At 45.4% G+C, this 16940-nt stretch overlaps 1 protein-coding gene and 2 pseudogenes across 12 annotated transcripts in view; all 3 read left to right on the top strand.

Moving 5' to 3' along the window:
- Positions 1-16940, top strand: part of TMEM25 (transmembrane protein 25) — a 20484-nt gene continuing 3544 nt past the window's right edge. The window contains exons 1-10 of one of the 11 annotated variants that reach the window (XM_045204063.3): positions 133-273; positions 545-638; positions 913-1085; positions 1173-1224; positions 1665-1955; positions 2125-2256; positions 2539-2569; positions 2707-2807; positions 2950-3036; positions 3160-4483. In XM_045204063.3, the coding sequence (XP_045059998.1) occupies positions 569-638; positions 913-1085; positions 1173-1224; positions 1665-1955; positions 2125-2256; positions 2539-2569; positions 2707-2807; positions 2950-3036; positions 3160-3233 (1011 nt within the window). In that variant the 5' untranslated portion in view covers positions 133-273; positions 545-568 and the 3' untranslated portion in view covers positions 3234-4483. Of the gene's footprint in view, positions 23-47; positions 274-544; positions 639-735; positions 806-912; positions 1301-1664; positions 1956-2124; positions 2257-2538; positions 2570-2706; positions 2808-2949; positions 3037-3159; positions 4484-5864; positions 6115-16940 lie in introns of those variants that run through there. The other 10 variants (XM_045204062.3, XM_024570900.4, XM_024570896.4 and 7 more) reach the window with 10 other exon arrangements.
- Positions 3307-7220, top strand: LOC139440948 (mast/stem cell growth factor receptor Kit pseudogene; annotated as a pseudogene).
- Positions 16058-16940, top strand: part of LOC139440949 (mast/stem cell growth factor receptor Kit-like) — a 12578-nt pseudogene continuing 11695 nt past the window's right edge. The window contains exon 1 of the transcript XR_011651279.1: positions 16058-16087. The product of XR_011651279.1 is annotated as a mast/stem cell growth factor receptor Kit-like (transcript). The remainder of the gene's footprint in view (positions 16088-16940) is intronic.

The raw sequence follows: 16940 nt of genomic DNA on the forward strand, positions 1-16940 counted from the left end.
GGCTCAGGGAGTGCGGGGAGGGGTAAGTAGCTGCAGTCCCAGCGGCCTAGGGGGGAGGGGCCCGCTGGCGTGGTCGGGCATTGATTGGCCAAGCCTAGTCTGCGCTGTCCCGCGGCGCACTGCAGAGCGCGCCAGGCCTGAGCAGTTGCTGCGGCTCAGGCTGACGGCTAGGTGAGCAGTCCCAGAAAGTGGGGTGGGTGTTCTTTGCGCTCCCCGCACGTAGGATCACCGTTTCTTCAGCAGCAACCCGAAGGATGGGAAAGGGGGCTTAGGGTGAGAGATGCAGGGAGGGGGCAAGAGAGATGGGGTCTGGAGTAGGACGGTTCCTTTGCGGGAGGCGCACGTTGGCGGAGTATTAGCCTAGGCCAGGGGTGGCTGTGAATTTGCAGGTTGTTTCTTTGCAGCTGCGGGGGTGTGCTTGTTTGTCCCCTGTATCCAGAAAGTCTGTTTGGGCTTTTGAACTTGGCTGTTTGCGTTCTTATATTCACCCTTATGGATTGATTTCACCTGGCTAATGTCGAGGCCCGCCCCCTTCTCTCGGTAGCTTGGGTCCTAGGCCTGCGCCACCATGTCTCTGCCTCCACGCCCAGTTACCATCCTGCACACAGTGCTGCTCCTACCAGCCCTTCTGAGCTCAGGTACTTGGCCCCAACCTAGGCAACACCCCTCTTCATCCCTTGGTCAAGCACTTTTGGGATCATATCTCATCTTCTCTCCTCCCTTCGGTTTGGGTAGTTACTTCAGGCCTTATGCAGCAGAGCTGGGTTTCCCCTCATGCACCTACCCAAGATTCAGCCAGTTCCTGGTGAGAGAACCCAAGTGCTCTGTCTCTTGGCCTGCTGCCCATCTGTAATTGGACCTCATCTTGGTCAACACTACCAACCCTAGCCAGAGCCCCCTGTTATTTTCCAGGTTGGGGAGAGTTGGCACCACAGATCAATGGTCAGACCTGGGCCAAGCTCACACTTCGGGAGAATGAGCGCTACCCCTTCACTTGCCGAGTGACAGGGGCGTCTGGCACCCCCCAATTGGCCTGGTACCTGGATGGACAGCTGCAGGAGGCCAGCACCTCAAGGCTGCTGAGTGTGGGTGGGGAGGCCTTCTCTGGAGGCACCAGCACCTTCACTGTCACTGCCCAGCGGGCTCAGCATGAGCTCAATTGCTCCTTGCAGGACCCGAGCAATGGTCGGTCAGCCAACGCCTCCATCATCCTCAACGTGCAATGTGAGTGCCCCTGTGGTGGGCAGGGAGAGAGGTTCACTGCCCAGGGACCCCCAGCAGCTACCTGGCAGGTGGTCTGGTAAGACTTTTTAACAAACGTTTAAGTGCTTTGCAAGCATTAACTAACTTTAATCCTTACAACCATCCTATGAGGTAATTACTATTGTTATCCCCACTTTATATATGAGAATATAGGCACAGAGAAGTTAAGCAATCTGGCAGAGGTCATACAGCTGGTAAGAAGAAGAGCCAGTATTCAGATCTGTACATTTTGGCTCTAGTGTTTATACTCTTGATCACGACAAAATACTGCCTCTCAGGTAGACATAATCATCCTACTTCCCCATGTCCCCTTGAGGAGAGGTCCCTTCTGGATTTGGGAAGAAAGGGCAAGGAGTATGAGGGGCTGTGGTGAGAGCATATTGGCCTCTGCTTTGCACCAGTTAAGCCGGAGATTGCCCAGGTCGGGGCCAAGTACCAGGAAGCTCAGGGCCAGGGCCTCCTGGTTGTTCTTTTTGCCCTGGTACGTGCCAACCCACCTGCCAATGTGACCTGGATCGGCCAGGATGGGCTGGTGACTGTCAACACCTCAGACTTCCTGGTGCTGGAGGCCCAGAATTACCACTGGCTCACCAACCACACCGTGCAGCTGCAGCTTCACAACCTGGCCTACAACCTCTCAGTGGTAGCCACCAATGATGTGGGTGTCACCAGTGCTTCATTTCCGGCCCAAGGTGAGTGTGGAATCTCAGTGCAGAAATGGGGGGACTTGTTGCCCTTTGGATGAGGCCTGTGAATGAGTGATCTGCAGCCACCTTGGGCAAGGAGGACAGAATAGTGCCTGTGGCATCTCAGAGTTGGGGGCCCTGCTCACTTGGAACCTAACTAAAGGACCACCTGCAGGACTCCTGGCCACTCAGGTGGAAGTTCCACTGCTGGGCATCATTGTGGCTGGAGGGCTATCCCTGGGCACCCTGGTGGCATTCAGCACCTTGGTGGCCTGCCTGGTCTGCAAGAAGGAGAAGAAGACCAAAGGTAGGGCCAAAGTGGTGGGGGAAGAGGGTGGCTGGGGAGTGGAGGTGAGGTCAGGCTGAGCAGCAGGGCAGAAGGAGTTGGGCAGAACAGGTCATCTCTGACAGGTGGCAGAACCAGTGTTCCTGGGTATGGCCATGGGTGATCATGTGTATCCCGCCGGGGAACAGGGCTGGGCATCAGAGAGACCCCTTGCCTGAGAGTCCTGGGTCTAAAAGGGCAGGTGGGAAGAGCCCAGAGTGGGTGAGCACTTTGAAAATAGTGGTGTGGTTTCTTTCTCCTTAGGCCCCTCCCGGCGCCCATCTCTGATCTCTAGGTAACTCTTCCTGGGGCTGGGTGGATGGGCTGAATGGAGATGTAGCCTGGGGACTGCAGTTGCTAGTAGTTCTGGAAATGGTCCAAAAGAAGCCTGCTGGAGCCAGGGCGTATCTCCAGACTTTGTCTACCTTGTAGTGACTCCAACAACCTGAAACTCAACAATGTGCGCCTGCCACGGGAGAACGTGTCCCTCCCATGTAACCTTCAGCTCAACGACCTCACTCCAGATTCCAGAGGTATATCCAGGACCCTCTGTTTGCCCCTGCTTTATCTTCAGAAGTGCTCTTAAGAAAAAGAGAGAGACCCTGGTACTTAGGAGGGGTAAGGTCCACAGGCACACTCCTTGTCCTGGGCACCACCCCCTTTGTCATCCAACAGGGAAACCAGCAGACCAGCAGATGGCTTGGAACAACAGCCGGCCAGAGCTTCTGGATTCAGAGCCTGGCGGCCTCCTCACCAGCCAAGGTACTTTCCTCCTCTACTCCTCAGCCCTTGTGCTTTTGCTTCTAGGTCCCCAGGGGCAGAGAGGGGTCTCCTAACTCCCAAGAAAGAGGGTTACTGAGACCCTGGGCATCTCTGACCCTGCAGGTTTTATCCGTCTACCAATGCTGGGCTACATCTATCGAGTGTCCAGTGTGAGCAGCGATGAGATCTGGCTCTAAGCTAAGGGCAAGATGGAGGGTACCGTGGCCCCTGGGCACTCTCCCACTCCTCCGAGGCATCATCTGTCCCACCATGTGGCCAGTGAGAAGAGGCCAGTTCCACTTTCGTTGCATCCCTAACTGGGGTGCCCTCTCTGTCATCCACATGATGGTTCTGCTGGGATCTGGCCCTCAGGCACAGGTATCCTTGGCAAGATGCCAGCTGAACCTAAACCTTTGTTCTAACTCAGGTTGCTAGTCTGCATGTGATACGCATGCCCAAGCGGATACAGCTCTTTGCTCATGTGTTCAGATGTCATCTGGCATCTTAAGTGTGGCATGGCCCTGTTGCCTTGGGCCTGCTCTGCCTCATACCAGTACTCAGCACCTTGTACAGCTGGCATGGGGTTGTGCCTGGTTGTGGGACAGGGAAGGCCTTGAACGTCTTGGATTTCTTTTCCCATGCTATGTAGCTTTGTTCCCTCGGGGAAAATTCAGGACCCCGCTAGACGTATAGAACCAAAATGCTCTTTGCACAGGTAGCAACCCCTGGCCCGGAGGCATTGGCCAAGCACAAACTAGTCTTTTTTGCTGTATACCTCTGCCCTTTCTCTGTCCCCACCTTCTCTTGGGTATCACTGGTTGTATGTTAGACCTTTTCCACTTCTTCACTGGGCACCAGACTTCCCTATTGGCCTGGTCTCTGGTGGTGCTAGTGCCTGGTGTTAGCATAAATCAAGAGAAAGGTGGGAGGTGAGAAGTCTAGTGGCATCCAGGACAGCATGTAGCTATGCATCTTTTTCTTAGCGTTTTTCTTACAGTTAGCACTTTAAACACATCCCCTGAGGAGGGTTGAGTTAGGACCCTCTCTGTGGGTTCCCCAAGTCTGGCCTTACTGTGATTCACTGAGTACCCTGAGCCCGCGGGGTTGATGGTTTCCCTCTCTACATGTCTCCCCTTCATGAGAACTCAGCCCTGACCAACCCGACTGCCCCATTAGCAGGAAGCCACTCTTCCCGTCCCACCCTCTGCTCTTCAGGGAATGTTTATAGTGGCACGTAATTCAACAGTGCGAGAAGCTGTTGGGGGACATGGAGCAAGAGGGACACCACATACCCCAGTACAGCCTAAGGACATGTTACAAAGCAACGTGGAAACGATTGCAAATTAAGTATATTTCTCCCTTGTTATCTTGTTTTGTCATTTTTCTCATGTTATAGCCTAGCACAGTGCTGGGCACACAGTAAATTCAATAAACTTGACTGAATGAATGTTACATGTGTTTCCTTCCTTCAAATAGGTTTCTTAATGAAACCTTTAAGTCACACAGTAGAGAAAATATAGCAAATACCTGTGTGCCCACCACTCAACTCTTGAATCTTAACACTCTTACTTGCTTCAGATCTTTTATTTTTAAAAAATAATATTTATCTAATTACCAGTGGCAGGGCTGGCATTTTCTATTGCTGGAGTGCCAGGTGGGGATAATGGCTATACCCAGTGACTGAGTCTCCTTTGGTCACTGTCACTTGGCAGACTCTTCCCCACTCAGGACTGTGGCTAAGCAACACTGAACCCCTTTGCCCTGACCAGGGGTACAGAAGGTTCAGACTAGGCCATGGTTTTCCCCCAAAAAAGGGAGGGGGAGGTCACGAGGGAAAAAAACACTAGAAATGGGCCTAGTTATGGGAGGCAGATTTGTAGTCTACCTTTTTTAGTGACAGCCTTGCCTTTGCTCGCCTCTCTCATTCAGTCTTTTCCTCCATGGGAGCAACGAAGGCTGCCCACCCTCCTGAGAGGAATTTAGTTCCCGCCTCTGTTGGTACTGCTTGTAAGCTCCTTCATGGCTGCAGAATGTTTAGGAGCCAGAATGCCCTGTGATCAATTCTGTTGACCCTCATCCACTGTCCCCTTCCTTGATGGTTCTTTGGCAAGGCTACAGGCCCAGGTCTTACTTCAGCAGACAGGCTTGCTCTTCCTGGCAAGTCTGCCATCTTTGCAAGTGTTTGCTAAGGGATAGACTTTCAAATTAGTGTCCCAATTCTCCATGCACATCCCTTAGATTAGAAATTTCTTGTACCATTGTCGAGTGACTCCTTGGAGGATTTGAAGAAAGTTCACTCTTTTAGGAGAAAATGCGGATTAAAAAAACCCCCACTCATTATGCAGGTCAAAGCCCATCAAATTATAATATGGATGAAACTGAAAACACTATCCTAAAAAAGCCAAACCCAAAAGACCACATATTCTATGAGTCCATTTATATGAAATGCCCAGAACAGGCAAATCTATAGAGACAATGGGTTTGTGGTTCCCAGGGACTGGGGAAGGGGACAGGGGGTGACTGCTAATGAATACGGGGTTTCTTTTAGGGTGATGACAATGTTGTGGAATTAGTGGTGATAAATGCTCAACTTTCCAAATAAACCAAAAACCATTGAACTGTACGTTTTAAAAGGGTAAGCTTTATGATATGTGAATTATATCTCAAACCCTGGTGGAGGAGCTGCTGCTCTGCGCTCCCAGTTCTGGGGTCTCAGGCTTTGCACCACTCTGCACTTTGTTGAAATCTCCAAATCCAGTGCAGCCATCGGGAGGAGAGGCGCTGGCAGCATCTGGGATTTTCTCTGAGTTCTCCTGTTTGGCCTCCAGACAGGCTCTTCTCAACCATCTGTGAGTCCAGGGTAACTGTCTCTACCATCCACCCATCCAGCAAAATTGGAGTTAATACTGTTGGCAACAACATTAGGCTGTTAGGCACCAATCCAGATTTGTCAAATGGACTTTTAAGACTCTGGGCCAGCTGAGCAAGAAAACACAATGGATGGATCATGGAGAAAGCAGAAGCCACCATTACAGGCAATTACACAGGCACCAATGACAGCGGCTTAGCTTCTATTTATGCTACTTAGAGGTCCTGCAAAGCTCCTCATGGACCCTCCTTTGTATGGGAAAGAAGGTAATGATACACTGGTCCACTGCCTTCTGACTGCCCAGAAGAAATCAATTACTACTTATGGGGTGAGAGGGAAACTTCTTCCCAAGGACTTCATATCTGTCCCCAATCCCAATGCACCATCACCATCAGAAACAATGCACACGTATCATGCCTTTGCTTACAGTACTCCACAGACAAAAAGGACAAGTCAGCGCTGTCAAAGAAGTTCACCCTGAAAGTGAGAGCAACCATCAGAGCTGTGCCAGTTGTGTCTGTCCAAAGCAAGCTATCTTCTTAAAGAAAGAACAGAATTTACAGTGACATGCTTGTTAAAGGATGTCTGGTTCCCTGGAATCAGTGTGGTTAAAGGAAAAGAGCCAGAGTAAATAAAGCACAGAATAATAGCTGGCATCAGGGTGACTTCAATTTTGCACATAGGAAAGGTTGACTGTCAACTCAGCAAGAGTTATGATTCTGGAGTGTTCATGTGTTAGGCCAATAATACTTTTGGATCAGCAAATGTCACAACAACCTGGAAAGTAGTAGGTAAAGGATTTGTTAATATCTTTCTAATGGCAAATAATTAACAATATTTGTAAATGATGGAAAAAATGTAGATCTGATTGTTGAATACAAGGTATGTACCCAAACCTTGAACACCAACAGTGGATATATGTGAACAAAACCTTCACTGATAAATGGGAAAATTATCCCAAGTCTGAGAATGAAAGTTCTATCAAATATGTAAGTGAACCTCATCTAACCAGATAAAAAGGGACCAAAGGAGACACTTACATGTTTCTGATGTCCAATTCTGATGTCTACCCCATGACATATAATGTGTCCGTGAACACAAAACCAGAAATCCTAACTCATGAGAGACCCAAGAATGGCATGCTCCAACGTGTGGCAGAAGGGTTCCCAGAGGCCACCATAATAGGTTGGTGTCTTTGTCTAATAACTGAGCGGAGATATTCATGTGCATTGGGCCAGTGAATACACAGTTACAAAACTCCTCTTTGTCACCATTTGGAAAACTAGTGTTTCAAAATTCCATCAGTGGGGTGTAGAATCCTGCCTTTTTGAACTTCACATTTTATTTTTAAATATTTTGATTATGCTATTACCGTTGTCCCAGTTTTCCACCGTTACTCACCGTACCCAACACCCTCTACTCCCTCACACCATTGTCCATGTCCATAGGTCATGCATATATGTTCTTTGGCTACTATATTTCCTATGCTGTACTTTACATCCCCACAACTATTCTGTAACTACCTATTTATACTTCTTGATCCCTTCACTATTTTCACCCACTACCCCCAATCCCCTCCCATCTGGCAACTATCAAAATGTTGTCTATATCTACGATTCTGTTTATGTTCTTATTTATTTTCCATTTTAGATTCAATTGCTGATAGATATGTATTTATTGCCATTTTTGTTCATATTTTTTATCTTCTTTTTCTTAAAGAGACCCTTAAACATTTCATATAATAATTGGTTTGGTGGTGATGAACTCCTGGGATGCTCTTTATTTGTCTTTTGATTTTAAATCAGAGGTGTCCAACCCGCAGCCTGTGGGCCACATGCAGCCCAGAAAAGCTATGAATGCGGCCCAAAACAAAATTGTAAATTTACTTAAAACATTATGAGATTTTTTTGTGATTACATGTCGCAAGGTCATATAAAATAAACGTACGTACGCTCTCACTATTTGTGGCTTCAGCTTTACGGCGGTGTGGGGCTTCCAGTGTGTTATCTTCCAAGTGCAGACAGTAGAATTGACACCATCAGATGTTACGTGTGCTGGTGGTGACTTAGCGAGGCAGGCAGCAATTATCAATAATATTTCAACCTACCATTGCAACATTAGGTGTTTAATGTTATTTAGAAGTCAGGTAAGCATTCTTATTTGATTATTAAAGGTATTTCCACACCACGGCAGCACCTTACATATCGCCTGCCATGCTTTACAATCGGCCCTCTGCTTTGCCCTGCATCAGCAGCTGAGAGGGCTGTGGAAGGGCCCAAACCTTGCTTTCTATTTTCCTGTCAATTAATTCTCATAATAAAATTAAGTAAAATCCCTTATCTACTAATATTTTTTAATCCCAACATGGCTTCTACAACATCTCAAAAGGAAAAAGAACCCCCCAAAAAGAAAATTAATGGATGAAGGAAGATTGTTCAATGAAAAGTGGACAGATGACTACGTTTTTGTTGAGGCAAATAGTAAGGCACTCTGCTTAATTTATACAGAATTTGTGCAAGTTTTCAAAGACTATAATTTGAAAAGGCATTATATGCAAAAACATGTTGCCAAATTCAATGCGTATGAAGGATCGTGTGGTCAGGACAACAGCAGAACTGAAAAGAGTCTGTCTTCTCAACAAAAAATTTTTCAAAATGTTACAACTTGGGTGGATTCCACTGTAAAAGCTAGTTATGTGGTAGCATATTTAATAGCAAAAAATCAAAACCATTTACTGATGGTGAGTTTATTAAGCACTGTATAGAAAGTGTGGCAGATATAATTTGCCCTGAAAAAAAGGGGGATGTTTCTAAAATTAGTTTGTCTCACTAGACTATTACAGCCAGGTGAATTGAAGAAATTGGAAAAACCTATTGAAAGAAGTTCAGAGAGTAAAGGTGCTAATTTAAAATTTTGTACTTTGACGATGGATGATGGCACTGATGCTACAGATATGGCTCAACTTGCCATTTTTATTAGAGGTATTGATGATGAATGTAATGTCATTGAAGAAATGGCTTCTTTAGTGCCATTAAAAGACACTACTAGCCCTGGCTGGTGTGGCTCAGTGGACTGAGTGCTGGCCTGTGAAACAAAAGGTCACCAGTTCGATTTCCAGTCAGAGCATGTGCCTGGGTTGTGGGCCAGGTCCCCAGCTGGGGGCGTGCTAGAGGCAACCTGTCGATGTATCTCTCACATATCCATGTTCCTCTCCCTCTGTTTCTCCCTCCCTTGCCCTCTCTCAAAAAATAAATAAAATCTTTAAAGAAGAAGACACAACTATATCAAGAAAGAGACTTCTACGAAGCAGTAAAAAATATATTAAAGTGACTTTCTTCGTCCATTGTCAACATATCTAGTATAGTTACTGATGCTGTCCCAGCAATGGTAGGTAAGACAGGGACTTGCAAAAATCAATAGAAGACGCCCTGGCTGGTGTAGCTCAGTCAATTGAGTCCAGGCTTTGAGCCAAAGGGTTGCCAGTTCGAGTCCCAGTCAGGGCATATGTCTCCTGGGTTTCAGGCCAGGTCCCCAGTAGGGGGCGCATGAGAGGCAACCATACATTGGTATTTCTTTCCCTTCTCTCTAAACATAAATAAATAAATGAAAATCTAAAAATCTATTAATAGAAGACCATGCAATTGCCACCCAAATCTCACATTTAATGAAGTATCATTGCATAGCACACCAAGAAAACTTATGCACAAAAGCTTTAAAAAAATGGATAACATCATGCAAATCATCATCAAGACTGTGAATTTCATAAGAGCCAATTCCAGGAATTCCTTAAAAGTATTGATGCTGCCTATGGCGACATCATTTACTTTTTGAGAGTAAGATGGCTAAGTCGAGGACAAATGTTTAAAAGATCTTATGATTTGTGACGTGTTAGCAAGTCATTTATGGTATCAAAAACCAAATTTGTGCTGGAACTTGGCAATGAAAACTGACTTACAGATTTAGCATTTTTAGTGGATTTAAGCACTCATTTAAATGAGTTAAACATGCATCTTCAAGGTGAAAACCAACTTATCAATAACATGTTTCAAACCATAACAGCATCCCAAATGAAACTGAAATTACGGCAAGCTCATAATTAAGGCAAACAATTTTATGTATTTTGACATGTTGGCTGAACACCGTGCTGTGAACAGTGAAAAATATGCAGCCTTGCTTTTTGATTTCATACAAGAATTTGAAAACATTTCAAGATTTCTGGTAAAATAATCAACATTTTGCTATATTTGTGACTCCATTTTAGTCAACGTAAATATGTCACCTGCCAATTTTCAAATGGAATGCATACAGCTGTAATCTGACATTCAACTGAAGAAAATTTTGATTGTGCCTCTTTACTGGACTTTTATATGTCCTGTCTTCCCAAGGACAAATACACCTTGCTTCACTTTCACACCTTATTCATGCCATCACTATTTGGAAGCACCTACATTTGCAAGCAACTATTTTCAAGAATGAAATGCAATAATAGTAAAATTAGAACCAAACTATCTGATAAGTACATTGAGAACTTACTGAGAATTGCAACTATTTCTATCAAACCAGATACGCTAGTTTCTCAAATACATGTCAAACATCCCACTAGTTTTATGTTGCCCTCTTTTCTTTTACTTTCATAATTAAAAAATGTAAAAAATGACATTTTATTACTTAGATATATACATTTTCTATTTTAGTGATCACAAACTTCAGACCAGCTCGACAATTTTAAAAGATTAGTGAAAGGGCTGCTGCATAATTAGGGTTATTATGTGAGGACTTTTGCTTACCTGTGGTGGCAGATGTCATGAAAATCATGTATGAACCTTTTTTATTTTTGCTCATCAGCTTTTGTTAGTGTTTGTGTATTTAATGTGTTCCCCAAGCCCAGAGATGCCAAAAGGTTGGACACCCCTGTTCAAAATGAGAGCTTTGCTACATAGAGTAATCTTGGTTATAGGTCTTTGCTTTTCATCACTTCGAATATTTCTTGCCAATCTCTTCTAGCCTGCAAAATTTCTTTTGAGAAATTAGCTGATAGTCTTCATGGAGTTTCCTTTGTAGGTAACTAACTGCTTTCCTCTTGCTGCTTTTAAGATTTTCTCTTTGTCTTTAACATTTGGCATTTTAATTATGATGTGTGTTGGTGTGGGCCTCTTTGGGTTCATCTTGTTTGGGACCCTGCACTTCCTGGATTTGTATGTCTATTTCCTTCAACAATTTAGGGAAGTTTTCTGTCATTATTTTTTTCAAATAGATTTCCAATTTCTTGCTTTTTTCTTCTCCTTCTAGCACCTCCATGAAGCAAATGTCGGTATGCTCGAAGTAGTCCCAGAGGTTCTTTACATGATCCTCATTTTTTAAATTCTTTTTTCTTCTTCTTGTTCTGATAGGTTGTTTTCTGCCTCCTTATGTTCCAAATCACTGATTTGATTCTTGGCTTCATGCACTCTACTGTTGATTCCCTATAAATTGTTCTTTATTTTAATTAGTGTATCCTTTGTTTTGAACTTGATCTTTTTTTATATGCTGTTGAGGTTCTCACTAAGTTCCTTGAGCATCCTTATAACCAGTGTTTTGAACTCTGCATCTAGTAGCTTACTTGTCTCCATTTTATTTAGTTCTTTTTCTGGAGTTTTGTTTTGTTCTTTCAATTGGACCATGTTCTTTGTCTCCTCATTTTACAGCCTCCCTGTATTTGTTTCTATGTGTTAGGTAGAGCTGCTATGTCTCCCAGGCTAGATGGAGTGGCCTAATGTAGTACGTGGCCTGTAGGGTACAGTGGTACAGCTTCCCCTGTTACCCAAGCTAAGTACTTGAGGTGTGCCCACTGGGTGGACTGTATATGCCCTCCTGTTGTAGTTGAGGCTTGATTGCTGTTAGCACATCCAGGGTCAGCCCCACCTGTGTTCTGTCCAGGGCCAAACAGCATTACCTACAAAGCAATCTGCAGATGGCTCTCCTTGTGCTGGGCTTAGAGAGGCCCAGGTGAGGTGAAGCTGTGAACCAAGGCCAGCTACTGCTAGTGCTATGCCTGGGGTAACATATCAAGAGGTACAGGGTTCACTGAAGCCAGAAGCTGCTTGTGTAAGAGAATTTAGGAAAATCTGAAGCATGGACAAAGACAAGCCATTTGTATGGAAAAGCCACTGGAAGCAGCTGGGATGGGCCTGAAAGTTGGGTGGGGCAGGGCATCAGGGAATCACCACAGCAGGGCAAACAATGTGAGCCAGGTTGATGGGGTCAGATATGGTACCCACCTGGTGGCTCTGTGGCTCTGTGGCTCTGTTTGACGAGGGGAGGGCTCAGCGAAGGAACAGTGGCCTCTCTCACCACTTCTGTCTGGGAGAAAGCTGCCCCCAGATCTCACCCTGATGCTGGAAAATTCAGTTCCTCCCTGTACATCCCTAGCACCTTTCAATCTGCTGCCCCTATGCTGGAGCCCAGAGCAAATGAGTCTGCAGAAGTCTTTTTGTGGGCCCTTTCAGAGGAACTGCCTGGGACTCCAGAAGTTTCTTTCTACCACAACCTCAATTCTTGCTGCTTTTTACAGATGGAATTTATGAGACTTAACTTCCTGACACTGGAAACCTGGGCTGGGAGACCTGGTGTGGGATTGGGACCCCTTGTTCCTGAGATATCCCTCCCAATTTTTATCCACCACACATGGGTATGGGACCAGCCCATTCTGTGTCTTTACCCCCTCCTACCAGTCTTGATGTGATCTCTTTTTTAATTCCATAGCTGTAGGACTTCCATTCAGCTTGATTTCTGATGGTTCTGAATAATGGTTGTTTTATATTTTAGTTGTAATTTTGATGTGGTTGTTTGAGGAGGCGAGATGTGTTTACTTACACCACCAACTTCACTGGAAGTCAAGTAGTATTATCTTAATTCTATCATCAATAAAATCAAGGTTCAGAAAAGAGCAGTGATGTTCTGAAGGTCACAAAGTGGAAGAGCTAGGATTTAAATCTAGGTTTGTTAGAAGCCAAAGCCCCATTCTTTCCACTGCAGCTCTCTATAGTTTTACAATACTAGAGTCCAGGTGACCTAGAGCATGGTAAGGGCATGGGGAGCCTGCTTTGACACCCAGGAACCATCTTGCCAAGTGAGTGCCACAGGGTGTGTTAGGGTAGCTGTTGACAGGGGCTGTGAAAGAATTCACAAAAAGAGGAAAATGCAGAGAGCAAAGTTTTATTCACCTTCCGAGATAAGAAAGGGGCTAGATGTGGGAAAATGCTCCAGCACTGAAAGGTTGGTACAGTGAGCTTTTATTGGATTATAAAGGGTAGGGGGTTGCTGTTGTGTGGCCACTGGACTGTTAGGAGCTTTGCAACACAGGAGGTTTCGGTAGGTTTTGCATAGCTGCAGTTTTCTCCAATGTTATCTTTTGCCTATGCCTGTGGGAAGCAGTTAGTCACATTATATTCTTGCTTTTCCAGTAATTTTTCCAGTCCCGGGGACATAAGCTCAGAATAGTAAAATGACAGTCATGTTTAACAAGGTCATAGTCCTGCTTGGCAAATGGCACCATGATAGCAAATGGTGGTGATAGGGAAGTCAAGAGTTGGAAAATTTTAGTTTAAGGTAAACAGTTAATAAGCCTCGTAGGTAATTCATATGGTAAAGCTATTGTTTCCAGAACTGCAGGTAAGGCCCACCACTCCCTGGAGCGACAGCCAACCTCCTAGGACACAGCTGGAGACATCTGAGCCATTGTGTTCCAGGGAGAGACAGACTGCCCGCACACCCACCTGGGGACAGCTAACCGCCCTGGGCAAGAATGCTGCAGTTTTTTTAAATCTAATTTTCCCTGAATTTCAAAACCTTTCACCACACCTTGTTCTTTGTTATAAAAATGCTGGCTTGGACGGAAATAAAATGGTCCATTAGGGTATAAACCCACCGTCTTCTCAGATCGCCGGTCATCTGAATAAAGCACTCATAAAGATTCAATCTCTGTCTCTGCTTATTGGGTTTGGTATGTGACAGGCAGCACGAATGCTGGTTTTGTGAGGGTTTTTTTCCAGTTTCAGTGGCAGCTTTGTTCTTTCATTCACCCCTCTGGTTTTACAATTATTTTATTCTTAATGATTAGACTCGAATCTGGGGAGTATAGGTGAATGTCTTGTCTTCTTGTGGCTACTTCCTGCTGGTTAGGGATGTAGAGTTGTCCCTGCCTATGGGTCCAGGTTAGGGTCATTAAGAGGAAGAGGGTGGAACTGGACAGTTTAAAAGGCAAAAGTCATTGCTGGGGATCGTTTGTGAAGGGAGTACCCTAAAGACCTAAGTAAGATTTCTTTTAGTAAGTATTTGGCTATCTCAGTAGTCTTTTTCTATTCTGGTAGGAAAGGCTTCAATCTACCCAGTGAAAGTGTCTATAAATATTAGCATATATTTAAATCCAGTTTTGGGGGCATTTGAGTTAAGGCAATTTGCCCATCCTTCTCAGTGTCTGTGTTCATGTGCTGTGTTGGCATTATGAGGAAAGGAAAAGGAAGGTGGCTCTGGGTGTTACAGTAGTTTTTAGACAAGATGTCCCTCCCTAATAAAGGGGTGGGACACCCTTGAACTTTGAGAAAGGCATGATTAAAAGTGAAATTACTGAGGCAGCAGCTGAGGGGTTGAGTGAAATGGTAACATTGAGGATGCCCATTTATCCCAGTGATGAAATAGCTTTTGGAAGAAAGAGGCCCTGGAGAGTGAGTCAGGGCAGATCAAGCAGCCCCATGTCTAATAAAATGTAATGGGCTTACCTGCCATGTCAGGGGTCCCCCGAGGCTCTTCTGGTGTGATGATGAGATGTCCATGGGGGCGGCAGGAGGCCTCAGGCACCATTAATTCTCAGAGGCACAAGGTTCCCTTCACAGCCTAGGACACTCACCTTTCTCATGGCCTTCCCTCTTGCAGAGGGGGCATGGTCCTGGAGGCATTTGATCCCAACTTTGCTGTGGGTACTCTCTCTTCCAGTGTTCTCCTAGAATAGCCTTGCCCCTTTGTTGTTCATTGCATTCTGGGGGCTGGGTGACCCTATGGTGACATAGGACTTAAAGCTAACAAGTGACTCTTTTGTTTCTATTGGGTGGCTTTCTGCTCTTCCTCTGCCCTGTCTCAATTGTTAAAAACACTGAAATTTCCCTGGCTGGTGTGGCTTAGTGGACTGAGCACCAGCCTGTGGACGGTTGCTGGTTCAATTACCAGTCAGGGCACATGCCTGGGTTTGTGGACCAGGTCCCCAGTTGGTGGCATGCGAGAGGCAACCCATCAGTGTTTCTCTCACACATCAATGTTTCTTTCCCTCTCTTTCTCCCTCCTTTCCCCTTTCTCTAAAAATAAATAAATAATATCTTTAAAAAACAACTAAAAGCTCTCTCTCCCAGTTGCTCAGTATGGAGCCGGGGGGTCCCAAGGCTAGCTTTTGTAACTTTTTCCTGATGTCTGGGGTTGCCTGCTGGATAAAATGCATCCCTAGAAGTTCTCGGCCCTTGGCAGACTCAGGGATATGTAATGTTGAGTATGACAGCTCTAGTGGCCCCTATTATGTACTGCTTTTTACTTATAGTATAATCTGTAAATCACTCCTAGTTAGGCTATAAGTCAGTGTTAATGATTAAACCCCTCTGTGAACTTGCTAGGATTTTCTGAAAATCAACCGAGTTTTTCTTTGCAAAGGGTCAGGTCAGACACGGAGAAGGCAACATGTATCCAGATAACTCTTGTACTAGGTCTCAGCGGTCTGCTCTTTGGGAGGTGGTGGGGTAGTGAGCTGGGAAGCAGGCTGTTCCACCCTTAGGGTGGGCCCACCTGCTCTGTTAAAGACAAAGGAAGCTCTCAGGCTTGGGAGGAAAAGTAGCTTGAGTTTAAAAGTGTCACCTTTTTTTTCTACATTGGAGAGGCAGGCACCCTGCTGCTTATTAATTGCCCTATTATTCCCAAGGCTTCAGCAGCTCCCAGATCCCCAGGAGAATTTTGAGTGTTTAAAAAACTTAACTCCTGATTTTTTTCTTTTTGAGTTTTATAGTGGGGGGAGGGGGTCAAAGGAAGGCGAGGAGGGAGTGCCAAGAGAGGAATACCATCTGAATTCTGCAAAGAAAGGGGAAGGAGGGAAGTAGAAGTTAGGAGAAGCATTCAAAAGGAGGAACGAAGATCAGGATGGTGAAAGAGTTCGAAAAAGGCCTGAATGTAAGGGACTTCAAACCATTTTTGAGATGGTGACAGTAAAGGTTGAGTTGGAGGATAGTATTAGAGTTAAGAGATTCGTTTGTGGACCAAACCTCCTGATCACCTAGTTTGTATTGGGGCCAGGTTGTCTTGAGGTCAGTAAGTCCCAAAGCCTTCAGGTTAAAAGGGAAGGCTATCTCAGGGACAAGAACATGCCGAGGTAGGGGAAGGTTTGAGAACGGTGTCCCCGACTCAAACAACCTAGAGATATGCCACCACAGTTGAGCGTCCCTGAGTCCAACGGCAGACTGAGACCACAATGATCTGTCCTGGAGTCAGGCATACCTGAGTCTGAGAGAAGGCTGAACCCACCAAAGAGACAATCAGGAGGTGTCACAGGCACGCACAGGTAACCAGGTTCTTGGTGATCTCAGACAAAGAATTGAACTGAACACAGAGTTTATAGCAGAAAGAGAGCAGATTTATTAAGCGATAGTGATAGGGGACTCAAGAGTGGGAAAATTTTAGCTTAAGGTAAAGAGTGATAAGCCTAGCATATGTTAAAGTATATGTTAAAGCTTTTGTTTCAGAAACTACAGATAAGGCCTGTCCTGGCTCCTGGGAAAACAGCTGACCTCCTGGGGCACTGCTAAAGATTACCGCCTGGGGACAACTGGAGGCATCTGGGCTTTTGTGTTCCAGATAGAGAGAGACAGACGACCACAGCCCCAGCTAACAGCTAACTGCCCAGGACAGGAATGTTGCAGCTTCTTTCACCTAATCCTCCCTGAATCTCAAAGCCCTCACCGCACCTTGTTTCTTCTGTGGTGTAAAAAGTCTGGCCAGGAAAGAAAAGACAAGATGGTCTGTTAGG

The sequence above is a fragment of the Desmodus rotundus genome, chromosome 5 (genome assembly GCF_022682495.2).
Source record: "Desmodus rotundus isolate HL8 chromosome 5, HLdesRot8A.1, whole genome shotgun sequence".
NCBI lineage: Eukaryota > Metazoa > Chordata > Mammalia > Chiroptera > Phyllostomidae > Desmodus > Desmodus rotundus.